The sequence below is a fragment of the Ranitomeya variabilis genome, chromosome 5 (genome assembly GCF_051348905.1).
Source record: "Ranitomeya variabilis isolate aRanVar5 chromosome 5, aRanVar5.hap1, whole genome shotgun sequence".
Taxonomy (NCBI): Eukaryota; Metazoa; Chordata; class Amphibia; order Anura; family Dendrobatidae; genus Ranitomeya; species Ranitomeya variabilis.
The window spans coordinates 483,240,172-483,254,633 of NC_135236.1; the positions used below are offsets into that span (position 1 = coordinate 483,240,172).

General features: G+C 40.0%; 1 protein-coding gene across 3 annotated transcripts in view; it reads right to left on the reverse strand.

Moving 5' to 3' along the window:
• Positions 1-900: 900 nt before the first annotated feature.
• NEDD1 (NEDD1 gamma-tubulin ring complex targeting factor) overlaps positions 901-14,462 on the reverse strand; it is a 70,601-nt gene continuing 57,039 nt past the window's right edge. For 2 of the 3 annotated variants that reach the window (XM_077265519.1, XM_077265520.1), the window contains 3 exons: positions 12,817-12,973; positions 5,297-5,363; positions 3,953-4,222 (listed from right to left, as the gene is read on the reverse strand). In XM_077265519.1, the coding sequence (XP_077121634.1) occupies positions 4,118-4,222; positions 5,297-5,363; positions 12,817-12,973 (329 nt within the window). In that variant the 3' untranslated portion in view covers positions 3,953-4,117. Of the gene's footprint in view, positions 4,223-5,296; positions 5,364-12,816; positions 12,974-14,462 lie in introns of all 3 variants that reach the window. The other variant, XM_077265518.1, reaches the window with a different exon arrangement.

Sequence of the window (14,462 nt, forward strand, 5' to 3'; positions counted from 1 at the left end):
AAATTGCAACTATAAACTACTCAGACGGTAGCAGGTCGTAGACAAGTTGAATAAATATTGTTGGTCCTGTAACTTGTCTGAAAATTTCTTTCAGGCAACATGTCACTATGAAGCCCCAGCATCACCGTTGCTGTTGTGGAAGAATGAGAAGACCAACTCAAACTAACAGTGTTACTCTTATAGTTTCTCAATCACCTGAACAAGTTTCCTTATTATCTGGATACAAAAGTGCTAATTTCTGCATCAATGTATTTCACCAGCTTGTTTGATTCAGTCAAGCTTTACATTTTCTCAATAGATTAGAGTTTATGTACAAATTATATAAACTAGCATTGTAGTACAGTTTAAGTTAAGTACTAAATATGTCTGGCAATAGTAAACTTAGAAGATTGCTATAAGACAATACACTGAATGTGGAATTTTGCTGAAAACTGACAAAAACTTTTCTTAACATCTATGCATGACAAACTATAGCTGTAAAAAGGGTTCTGCTCGAAAACTCACCAAATTCACTGTTTTAATATAAAAGCAATTTATTAAAATTCAAGGTCATTAAATCATTCAATGATTTAATATCGGTATAAAGGCACCATGATTCTCTAGGTATACCTTTTAATTTTTGTTATCATGCTTGACTAGACATCAATCAGACTTGGCCACAGTACCAGTGCTTCTCTTATTACATAATATTGATGTAGTGCTGAAGAGGATTAAAATGAAATTTATATTTATGGTTTAAATAAAATTACTCTCCATGTCAGATTTGAAATAAAACTTAATTAGAACAAGTCTAACAAGACACTTTCACGCCAAAATAACCAAAATTAAAAACAAAACAAATATCACTAAGGCTAGCTTTTCTCATTTAAAATATCGTATTAAAAAAAAAAATCATTTTGTAATGATGCAAAAAAAACCAAGATCTTACTTTATTAGCTAAATAAATACAAGATATTTATAAAAATGTTACAGATTTTCTAGAAATGCATCTATATTTACCATTGTATGAAAAATCATTTATAACTTTAATCATGCCAAGAGTTAGCATTTTAAAACACCAAGTTAAGCCCACAGTGGATATAAAAACAGGCACTTCGGAACATTAATAAAGCACTGACATCATATGGTCATCTCAATTCAGTGAAGAGCCACCTATTGCTTTGGATTACAGTACCACATGTAGGGCTAGATGATTTTGACTAAAAATAAAGTCAATTTTTCCATTCAATTTAAGGATAATTTTTTATCCTAGTCTCATTTTTTTCCCCAGTTAGCAAGCTAAAAGAATGTCTCAGGGGAAATTTTTTTTGCATAAAGGAAGCATTGCATGAACTGGAATACCTTAAAGATGTCCAATTCTCAGACAATCCCTTCTGAATTACATGTTTTCCCCAAAAATAATAACACCTACAGTATACTCAACTCTGTTGCTGGCGCCATGTCGGGACTCGTGCTTCTTGGGCTCAGGTGACATTTTTGTCAAGCCATCCCTGTGGCCAATTAACTCTCCCCTCCTTTGAGATAATGGACTTCTGGAGGAAGCAAGAGCTGTCGCTGCGCTCTCACTTCATCTCGATGTCCGATGTGTCTGAAAGAGGGTAGAGGGAAGTGGCTGCAGGGAGAGTCAGTGCCTACACCACTGGAATGGCAACTGCACTTAAGGGGAGTATAGGTATTATTTTACTTGGGGGAAGCAGTGATTGAAAAGGAGTTGCCCAAGTAGTAGACAACCCAGGCTGTCTCTAGATAATCTTCAGGTGCACAATGCTCTCAGCCTACTGTTTGGCAGGGATGGTCCATTCCTAAAGATTGACAATTTAGACCAGTGGCATAGTTGCACAATAGCGCTGAACTGTGCTCTTTATCAGGGTGCCAGAAGAGGCAGATTTGCCTCTGCAGCAAGAAAAAAAGGCAAGGATACTGAGACTGGTCGGATCCATGTGCTTCTTGCCTAGGTAATCAGCCACCCTTTGATTGCAGATTGGTTGGTAAGCTAGACAACATGCTGTACACTTTGAAAATAAAAATCCATCCAATCTTGTGAATCTTTGTTAAGGGATAAATTGCAAACTTGCTTGTTTTTAAAAACATTTTGCAATTTTGAACTTTAAGACAACCACTTTACTTATGTACTGATTACCAGAACTGTCCCTTAGAATCCTGATAATTTAAGGATGTATACATTAAAGGAATACAAAAACTAACTAATGCTGAAATATAGAAAGAATGATAGTATTCACCTGTCAATTCCTTTTTTCTTTCAATTCTACAGGTCTTTCTCTCGTCCTACAGTGATACCATGCCATACATGCACATCAGTGAAAGACAAGTGTAACACTGGAGGAGACCACTGGATCAGCAGGGATGTTAACAGGTTATAAGAACTTTATAGCTAGTTTAAGTCCTGGGAATTGCTGTATATACATTTTAGTTATGTAAAAAAAATGAGGCCCTGAAAGCATCATCCACAGCCACTGGATTTTTGGGTGTATATATGCAATAGGTTACAAGTTCACTGTAGGCTGTGTGCGAAATCAAGAATATGTTCTACTGCACATTATGATTGTGGAGCTGTGTGGTATACAATGTTGGTAGCACAGAGTTACTCTTTACTTCACCCAATAGTCCACAAGCTGCTTCAATTACGTTAAGAGGAGACCAAGGGCGAGTTGTTGGGTTCTTTAGAATTGTGTGTGTGGGGGGGGGGGGGGGGGGAGAACATTCATATACAGCTAGGTGAGAGGCACAGGGCATACACCATCAGCACTTCAAATGACTATACAAGACCAAACAGAAGGAGCGTACTACCCAGCATGGCTCCCAGCATAACTTTCACAGCGAACAAATGCAGTGATCACTGCATGACAAGTACTTCCAGATGAAAAGCTGATTTCTGTCCCTAGCAGCGACAAGTCCAGATTCCAAAGCAGCAGAACCACCTCATCTCCACGCTCTTCACTGTCGGTTAGAGTTGGTGCATATCGATTCACAGGACCAATTCCAGTAGCCAGGTCAGTAATCTCTGGTCACTGCACAATAGCTTTAAGAACCAACTACTACCTCAGAGGCATCATATGTGTATCATGCCGTAACTAAGACAGAGCACCAGGAAGGCCAGTCAACACGAGAGCTGGGACGGCTCTCATGGCTCCCGTCAATCAACCAGAGATTAAAGTCACAGCAGACGGACAGGGTCCTGCAAATCAATTCACACCAACTCTACTGCTGGTCCATATTAAACCCACCCAAGAGTGGAGGGGTTAAAAGAAATTTTCAATTCTGAATATTATCAATATTGTGGGCAACTGAAAAGGCGAATTATTTTGCTTAATACACCAGCAGTAACTAAAAGATAACTGAATGCTACATAGGAGAAGAAACTGTAATCTGAGGTCATGTGAAATGGTAATTCCAAAATGTTACAAGATCCTCTATTCATCTTCATCCGGCAATCACGCAGACAATGAATTGAGTGAAGGTCGAAGGAGATGGTGCTCTAGGTAACCCGATTCTCGTGTGTCAGATCAGTCTTCTCAGAGGTTCCAGATGTCAATTTATCCTCTACCTTATGAACAGGGACTAGCTTACTGATCAAGGGGATAACCCTTTGAGCACTTTTCAATTCAATTCTGCTGTCCCACTTTAGTCCTATGGTAAGTAGACGACTTTCTTTATACAGCACTTTCATTTCCACATATTGAATAGGTAACAGTAAGTGTAGAACAAATGGTTACCAAGAGGTAAGAGATGTAATAGCTTTCTTGTCCGAGTTTTCAGGAAGAGGTACAGAATCAAAGAAAGGAACACTGGAAAATCAAAAATTAACTTGCTGAAAGTCCATAATGTATTTCATTGTGGGGAGGGCCAAAATATTCACCCAGTGCAACGAAAAGTAGCACAGTTGAGTTTGCTGTAAACTATTCATTTACTCCTTTAATTTTTTTTTTCTTTTGAAGGGGGGGAGGAGTCCACACTTGCTAAAAAAAAATAGAGACAAGACAAGCCTTGCTGCACAATTACTGGCTGTATTGCCAAGAAATAGTCCAATAGGTCATCAATATGACGAGTATTGATGTAAAATCACTTAAAACATTCCTACAGCAGAAAGTCAGCCGTATTAATAGTGAGCTTTTAACCTTTTATTCTCTTCACGAAGCTTTTCTATCTCAGCGACTAAGTTTTCATTTACGGAGTATCTTTCAAGTAACATTTGAATTTCACTCTGAAAATAAAAAAAGAAGTCAGAAATGGAAGGTGAACACAGGTGAAAAAAATATATATGGCAATGAAAAACAAATGCATTATTTATACCTAAATAGGAAGAAAAAAAATAGGCAACACTTTAACATGACAAAAATAAAACAATTTCTCCTACAGAAATAATACAAAAGAAAACTACTGAAAACCTTCAAGTAAAAAAAAAAAAAAAAAAAAAAATCAGTTCAACTCTAGGTTGTGTTTGTTAAAACGGATTGCGGTAATTTATTGTACTGGAGTTAGTAGACAAAGTTTAGATTATTTGGCATGTTTTTAAACCAACACCCAAAAAAATAATTACATTTTTTTTTTCTAGGCAAAAGAAGAAAAAGCATACAACATCTCCAAATGTACAGCTAAGCAACAACATTTCTTAGTCTTTTTATGTCCAATCACTGAGATACCGCTTTATTTTTCCCTCATGCAGCTCTTAAAATGGGTTATACATAATGATAACAAGGCTTACAAATAACGTATAAATGTACTCAGCAGCATCTGCTAGGCGTAACGATTTCCAGCAAGGACTATATTTAGATGTGCTATATCTTACATAACTTCTATTAACTAGGTTTCTGTGCTCAGAACGAGTAGTAGAGCACCATAAACGTACAAGATCTGCATTGCACCATGGTTCCCCCAACTCCCTCTCCGACACATTACAAGCTGTGAAATGAACCTTCCCTCTAATGCTACAAAGCATTAAAATAATATTAAGTGAACAGACTACCGGTAACTTATAAAGCAGTGTAACATGCATTCTTAATAACCTCTTTTTCCCATAGTTCTTTCTTTATTAAGTTTTATTACAAGCATTCTTTTCCTCCACAAATGCTGAGGCAGCGAGTCTGCACAATGTTACTTCCACTAGAACACTTAATATGAACATATTTCTTGTAATCGCCGTGCGCAAAACTCTTTAAATTTCTATGCGTCAAAGATTCATCAATCCACATGGTAAGTCATTTACTTAAACTATTCTTGTTTCTGCTACATCTTTTTTCACCTAGTGTTTCCAGAAGCAAATAGACTTTATACATACCGATTGTATGTGAAACTGTTTTATCATCTCCACTTGTAAATTGATAATATCTCGATGACAGGCTTCCCTAAAAAGACAAGGATCGAGAAGAAATTACTAAACTATATAAGCTATGATCCACAATCATTAATGATTAATTCATACCATTACTTGAAAGAGATTTTCCACCTTTTGGTGGAATACATATATTTGGGACTAAATCATTTTACAATTGGATTTCATACAAGCCTTTTATTTCCCTGAACATTCAACTTTGATGTGGTCTGTAGGAACTCGGAGATAAAAGACCTATAAACTCACGTCAGACAGTCATAGCAAGCTGTGAAGCACCGCACCTCGCAGGCCCACCTGACGCAACTAATACGTCGGGGGTCTCCCCACATACACCCTGATGCCCCGCACCCCCTGAGAATTTGTAATGTCAGCTTGGTACAGTTTTACACAGACACACACGTTTCACGGGGAGGTACGGGGAGTGAGTGAGGGTGGCTCACGCGACCACCATCACGGCACAATGCTCGCTCACAACCCTGCCAGGTTGAGAGAGACCACTTTCACTAGAACCAGTGAAACAGAGCCTTGCCAGCCCGGTAGGACTGCCACCAGTTCCTTGTTAGGTTGTTAGATAGAAGTCTGGTCCGTTAATGGGATTATGTTGAGCAAGTACTTACATTATCAGTACAGTCATGGGATTCCCCCTGGTCTGCCGCCCCTTACGCGCGTTTCCCGTGACTTCGTCAGCTAGGATTAGCCAGGATTAGTATAAATAGGGACCGGCGTACTGCTAAACATTGCACCTCAACATTGCACCTTAGGGATACTCTTACTCATGCACTGTATGCACTATATGTAGCACCTGCCATCTGCACCTTGCTATGCCTGTCTTCTACTCTCTCACCAGAGATTATTCACCTATACTAGGCTATCAGTAGTGGTTTGATTTTTCCTGGGTAATGCACCTGACATTAACGTGCTCAATTTGTGCCATTCATGCAATTCATATTTTATGATTATTAATTTTTTTTAATTTTTTTTTTATATATAGCGCTAACATATTCCGCAGCGCTTTACAGTTTGCACACATTGTCATCACTGTCCCCGATCGGGCTCACAATCTAAATTCCCTATCAGTATGTCTTTGGAATGTGGGAGGAAACCGGAGTACCCGGAGGAAACCCACGCAAACACGGAGAGAACATATAAACTCTTTGCAGATGTTGTCCTGGGTGGGATTAGAACCCAGGTCTCCAGCGCTGCAAGGCTGCTGTGCTATCCACTGCGCCACCGTGCTGCCCTAAATTAATTGATGTGCTCTTGCGGTACTTGCTGTTTTGGATCCCGTTGGTCCCCTGCATTTGGCAGTGATACTTTGTTTTCAGTTTTTACGTAATTTTGCTAATAAAATTTGTACCTTTTAGTTTACTATACGCTTTGATTTCCCCTTTCAGCTTGGTGGGGTTTTTTCGTGGTCTTTCTAAGCCACTACAGTATGCTACCAGATAACATAGCAAAAAATAGCTAACAGATTCCTTTTAACTAAAATAAATAAACTTAAAATCAATCAAAGTGCCTCAATGCCAGGACTAGACACATTTGTAGTTGCCAGGATGACCAGAGTGCTCTCCTTGGTAACTGGCACACTACCAAGGCCACATGCAATTAAAATAAGGTTCTTACATCTGCTGTCAAATGCCGGAATGATGTGTTCTACATCTACATTTATTTAAGGCAGAAAGTGTATATATAAATGTTTTTCCAATTTACAGTTATTAAAAAGCATGCTCCGTTCAAAAAAATAACAACCTGTTAGCTTATGAAATGGATGTTCTTGCCTCAGTGAGCTTTAGTCGTCCATCCTAATGACCAATCAGATGAGTGCGGGCTGTGTGTTTGCAATTACTAGACACGCTTCCCAGCATTCTGAGAGCGCAGGGAGCTTCTAACATACATGGAGCACACACTGGAGGTGGGTGGGGGAATTTTTTTTTTTTTTTTTTTAAAGACAGGAACCCAGAAGTGGCCAGCTAAGGCCTCTTTCACATTCCGACGGACTTTGTGCACAACGTGGGCAGCGGATGCAGTTTTTAGACGCATCCGCTGCCCATTGTGAGTTCCGGGGAGGAGGGGGCGGAGTTCCGGCTGCGCATGTGCGGTCGGAAATGGCAGTTTTGACGGACGAAGAAACGTTACATTGAATGTTTTTTCGTAAAGACGGGCCGCCAAGTACCGAAGCATCCAGTGCACGACGTATCGAATGTGTGTCCATACGTCGCGATGCGTCGGTAATACAAGTCTACGTGAAAAAAATGCATCCTGCGGGCAACTTTGCAGGATGCATTTTTTTCACAGCACGACGCATTGCGACGTTTACATTCCGACGGAAGTGTGAAAGAGGCCTTATCGCCCACTGGGATGGATGGATAGATAAAGGTCACAGAGGGAATAAGGCCAGGGGTACCATTTCAGAAGTTGAAAGGTTGTTTTGTTTTATTTTTTAAAGAAGCATAATTTTTAACTGTTTATTTTCACATTTTCTGCTTAATTAAATGTATCCTTTATGGCGGTACAACCTCTTTAAATTCTTTGCATAAGTCAGGAGGAGGCTGGCACTGGAAGGAGAAAGAGGCCGGAAAATCAGGAGAGACTTCCTGTTTCTACATAGAGCTTAGAAGGATTCAGCTAGTCTATTTTTAATAACCGATTACTGAACTCAGTGTTTAAATTGATATGTAAATGGGTCCGTAGATATGAAGCATCTGACACTCCTGCTCTTCTACCTGCCAATCACCATATGCTCGTGCTCCAAACGCTGACTTCTCAGTAATGGACTGGCTACGTAAAGATATTGCTAGACTTGTGTTTGAAAGAGCTATATACACAGTTTGTTTGTATTTTTTTTTTTTTTTTTTTTTTTGGGGGGGGGGGGGGCATTTTGCTGACCCCTTTAATATACATTGTTTTTTTTGTTTGACAAGTTTTCTTTATTGCTAATCTTTTTTGTTTTCACGTGTGTCCTTTTGTGGCTTTGCTGCCTTCAGTCTGGATATATAATGTGCACATTACAATGAGAACAAGGAAAACCATTGAATAAACAAGTGTGTCCAACTTTGGACAGGTTCGTTAAAATGTCTGTCGTCCTGCTACATAGACAGAAATCGGTCAGCAAATACACAATGAAAAAAGTAGAATTTTCAGATTTTCACCATATAACCAATATGAACAGCAATATGAACAGTTTGTGCAGAAAATTAAAAACTAGTAGAGTTAGGGTGATTTATTTACACTCCACAAATAATTAACACAAAACATAAAATCTGTTGAAAATATAAAAGAAAAGACATTTATTCTGCAGTTCCATTATTGACAACTGATTATGAAGTCTCTGGAGGACTTCAGCTCTGGATCTACATATGTGGTTCACAGGCTTTCAATTCCAACAGCTGGTTAGAAAGCTATCTGCTCAGAACAGTTCCTCCCGAGTCCTACCACAGTTCACAGCCTTGAAAAGGGTCAGAGCCTCCCACTGTCAGTCGTGTTTCTTCTTAAGAACTATCAGACATAAAACCATCTGGTAGACTGTCTTTACATAGTGAGAAACCATGAAGAGACCTTTTAGGTCATTGTCAGAGCAAGATAATATAATGTCTTATGAAACAAAGTTTTAAGGCGTTTACTAACCAAATGGGGTTTAACAATATCATCATTTACTATATATACAATATAAATAGACAAAATGCTTTCTGGAGTTGTTTTCACTTCACTGCTCTAACAATTCAGCCAACATATGGAGAGGTCTTTTTTAGAGTAGTAAAACAACTCTCTTACTCTGGCATCTGATACTACGTTATTAATGTGAATACAAAATCTTACAAGGAATCGTTCCAATGCCAGATGATCAAAAATGTGCCAAATAGTTAAAATATTCAAAATCTAAAGCTGATGTATAAGGTTCAGAAACTTTTTTAAAGGTTTTATTTTAAGACTAGCTGAAGAGCCCGGCGTTGCCTGGGCATAGTAAATATCTGTGGTTAGTTATAGCACCTCACTTCTCTTATTTTCCCATCACGCCTCTCATTTTCCCCATCACATCTTTCATTTTCCCCCTCACATCTCTCATTTTCTCCCTCACACCTCTCATTTTCCCCCTCACTCCTCTTATTTTCCCCCCTAACACTTGTCATTTCGACCTCACATCTGTCATTTTCCGATCACTCCACTATTTTCCCTCACTCCTCTCATTTTGCACTCACACCTTTTCATTTTCACCTCACACCTCTCATTTTCACCTCAGTATATACATGTTTGTCATCTCCCTTATATATAGTATACACCTGTATGTCATCTCCTGTATATAGTATATACCTGTATGTCATCTTCCCTGTATATAGTATATACCTGCTGTGTGTCATGTCCCCTGTATATAGTATATACCTGTATGTCATCTCCTCCTATATATAGTATATACCTGTATGTAATCTCCTCCTGTATATAGTATATACCTGTGTGTCATCTCACCTATATATAGTATATATCTGTGTGTCATCTCCTCCTGTATATAGTATATACCTGTAGGTAATCTCCTCCTGTATATAGTATATACCTGTATGTCATCTCCTGCTGTATGTAGTATGTACCTGTATGTCATCTCCTCCTCTATATAGTATATACCTGTGTGTCATCTCTCCTGTACATAGTATATATCTGTGTGTCATCTCCTTCTCTATATAGTATATACCTGTGTGTCATCTCCTCCTGTATATAGTATATATCTGTATGTCATCTCCTCCTGTATTAGACCTCGTTCACACGTTATTTGGTCAGTATTTTTACCTCAGTATTTGTAAGCTAAATTGGCAGCCTGATAAATCCCCAGCCAACAGTAAGCCCACCCCCTGGCAGTATATATTAGCTCACACATACACATAATAGACAGGTCATGTGACTGACAGCTGCCGGATTCCTATATGGTACATTTGTTGCTCTTGTAGTTTGTCTGCTTATTAAACAGATTTTTATTTTTGAAGGATAATACCAGACTTGTGTGTGTTTTAGGGCGAGTATCGTGTGTCAAGTTGTGTGTGTTGAGTTGCGTGTGGCGACATGCATGTAGCGACTTTTGTGAGATGAGTTTTGTGTGGCGACATGCAGGTAGCAACTTTTTGTGTGTCGAGTTGCATGTGACAGGTTAGTGTAGCAAGTTGTGTGCAGCAAGTTTTGCGCGTGGCGAGTTTTATGTGTGGTGCCTTTTGAGTATGTGCAAGTTTTGTGTGAGGCAACTTTTGCATGTGTTGCAACTTTTGTGCATGTGGCAATTTTTCCGCGTGTGCAAGTTTTGCGTGTGGCGAGTTTTCCATGAGGTGAGTTTTGCACGTGTGGCGAGTTTTACATGTGGAGAGTTTTGCGCGTGGCGAGTTTTGAGCGGCGACTTTTGTGTTTCGACTTTTATGTGGCGAGGTTGGTGTATGTGTGGTGAAATGTGCGCTGAGGGTGGTATATGTGTTCGAGCACGTGGTAGTGTGTGGCGCATTTTGTGTGTGTGTTCATATCCCCGTGGTGGTGTGGTGATTATCCCATGTTGGGGCCCCACCTTAGCAACTGTACAGTATATACTCTTTGGCGCCATCGCTCTCATTCTTTAAGTCCCCCTTGTTCACATCTGGCAGCTGTTAATTTGCCTCCAACACTTTTCCTTTCACTTTTTCCCCATTATGTAGATAGGGGCCAAATTGTTTGGTGAATTGGAAAGCGCGGGGTTAAAATTTCACCTCACAACATAGCTTTGACGCTCTCGGGGTCCAGACGTGTGACTGTGCAAAATTTTGTGCCTGTAGCTGCGACGCCTCCAACACTTTTCCTTTCACTTTTTCCCCATTATGTAGATAGGGGCCAAATTGTTTGGTGAATTGGAAAGCACGGGGTTAAAATTTCACCTCACAACATAGCCTATGACGCTCTCGGGGTCCAGACGTGTGACTGTGCAAAATTTTGTGGCTGTAGCTGCGACGGTTCAGATGCCAATCCCGGACATACATACACACATACATACACACATTCAGCTTTATATATTAGATTATTTTAATGAAGAGAAGGCAGATGACAGGGTTAAAGGAAAAGGCATAACAAAATACTTGAATATCCCTATTACCAGGTTTCAATATACAAATCGGATGCTTTACTAAACAGACCTCACTGACTTAATGTCATTGGTGTACTTACTCGAAAATCCATATGCGAATAGCTGTACAGGTCTGATATGAAAATGAATACTGTACGAGTCCAGTTTGTGGAGTGAAAGAGTTCACAAGTCCAAGCGTACTCTGTCTCGTAGTTCAGCTGCAGCATGTACTTAGCAGTGTAGGATCACAGCTTTCACATCACAGTTTGGTCAGCAGAGATAAAGTGCAAACTTTCAAAAAGACTAATATGACCATTTGGACATGGATTTTCAAAATATGAACACCTTCATTAGGCCTATGAGAGATATACATCAATCTATGCCATTTGTACTGTGAAATCTGGTGATTCTCTCTATAAAATATATCATCTAACATCAGAACCCATGTTAAGTAATTTGAAGACATTTAATATGCGGTAGACTGTACAATCTGTGGTTTTGGCACAAACTCAGCAGTGTAGCGTCTGAATATCTAACTGTGAGAGCACACATAAAAACTCAAGTAAATATAAATCACAAGCATACCAGATATAAACTAGCTCCAACAGATCCACCTACCAGTCTCCCATCTACTGTAATTGTATATTCTGTTCTCCTAAGCATCATATGCTGTATACAGGATACTATACTAATGAACACACTTTAAAAAAAAAAAAAAATCTGCCCCGCAGAAACTTGATGCTGCAATTTATGTTTCTCTGAACTGTAGCGTTCACACATGCTTGGTTAGTCCTCAAAAGAGACAGGTGGAAGTAATGCACAGCAATCAAATTTCTAATCCATTTGCTACATGATAAAGGTGCCTTCACCCTGTGTTTGGTCACCCATTCCTTGGTCAGTAGGGGCTTACATCCAAACCCCTTGCAAAACAGGATTCGGGCGTATGTGCCGAAGTGGCCATAAACTATAATGGTGCTGATAGAGTGACCGTGTGCTCTGCCATGCATCATTTTTCGGCGTGTACGCCTACTGGAGGTGGACCGCCAGATGTAGTTGCCCAATAATGATGCACAGCAGAGTGCACGTTCACTCTCTCGGCACCATTATAGTCTATGGCCACTTTGGCACATACGCCACAATCCCATTTTGGGATGGTTCTAATGTAAGCCCCTACTGACCAAGGGCCGGGTGTCAAAATGCAGTGCGAAAGCACCCTACGCAAATAACCTCTGAAAGCGGAAATTCCCCACATTCCTGTTCTGCTATCAGCTGTAGACTGAACAATGCTCACGTTAGTCCTAAAACTCCTTTATTTGCAATAGCCATCTTAACACTTCACTATGTTAACAGATTCATTTTTTCCCAGTAAGTTTGGCCACAGTGTTTAATTGTTTTGGAAAATTACCTGAAGTCATCAAGGGTTTCTTCAATCATATTTCTAATAAAATTAATCTGAACAGATGTTAGCGGGGCTCCAGATTTCTCACGTGCCAAGGAGTCTGCTATTTTTTCTGACAAAGAGGAGGCAACTTCAGAACTCACAGAGTTGGGCATCTTTGGACCTGCCAGAGAAAGTTATAAGTTATTAGCTCAACTGCACCCACCAAATGACCCACTGGTACTCCTGCATTTTCTGACATGGAATGCATGGAGGATGGGTAAACAGATACGGAGTAAAATTTAGGAAGAGAGAACATGGAATGATTAGATTAGGGACGGGAAGTGTACTGTTAAAGCACACTTAAAACTTTGGACACTGGGAATTAACTGGATTGTCTGAGGTAGTACAATCCAGAATACTGATGCAGCACGAGAGCAGTCTTGGAGAGGAACGTGGGAGGTTTTGTTATAGAGGATTTTAGTGTTAGGCTGTTAGTGAAACAGAGAACATAGGTAAAGTGATAAAGATGAAGGCGGTGAAGAACTGTCGACAGTTTTATGGGTGGGGAGCACGGTGGCTCAGTGGTTAGCACTGCAACCTTGCAGCGCTGGAGTCCTGGGTTCTAATCCCACCTTGGACAACATCTGCAAGGAGTTTGTATGTTCTCCCCGTGTTTGCGTGGGTTTCCTCCAGGTTCTCTGATTTCCTCCCACATTCCAAAGACATACTGATATGGAATTTAGATTGTGAGCCCCAACGGGGACAGCGATGATAATGTGTGCAAACTGTAAAGCGCTGCGGAATATGTTAGTGCAATATATAAAAATAAAACATAAAGATATGGGTGAGTGTGATAAGTCTATATTGTGCTCTGTAGCGAAATGTTCCCAACCTTTTTTAACCTTGAGAGACAGATCCACCGCAACCCTCCCCCAGAAGTGACATCCAGAGTTCCCCATTACTGGAATAACAGCCAAACCTTCCCCCCACAGAAGGCACATTGGGACTTTGTGTGCCACTCCCTTAACGGCAGTATACTTACATCCAGGGGTTCCCACTTTACTCCCATTCAGTATTGTCAAATCAAGCACACTTGCCACACAACTGCAACCATTTCCAAGCACACCTCTACCTGGCAGTATCCTCCAATCTGTAGTTTATCATATTTATAGTCCCTCCACAGCCAATATATGTGCACCCATATCTTTTCTTCTGTTACCATCTTGAGACCTGTTCTTCATAACAGTTTGCTAGATTTGGTGCTAATGTAGAAAACTGGCAGCCAGCAGATATCCATACATAATGGGCAAGCAAGCCACATGTGGCTCCTTGTGTAGCCGCTAAACAGAAATGTAACCCTTTCTGCTGCATACAAGATATTGGAAAGGAGAGTGTTTAGTAAGAGAGTGGAGTCCAGTTGAGAATGAATCAGGGCAACAGTAAGAGTTTTTGCACTGTCAAAGTAAGAAAAGGACAAATTCTTGCAATGTTTTTAAGGAGCAGGTGACAGAATGAGCAATGATTGGATAAAGGGAGTAAAGGGAAGAAAATAGTGTAATATCACCTCAAGACAAAGAGCATGCTGCTTGGGACTTAAGGTGGAGCCACGCACAAAAATGGTCGGTCTTTATTATTATGTGCCCATTAGTGTTATCCAAACATGGAAGTGA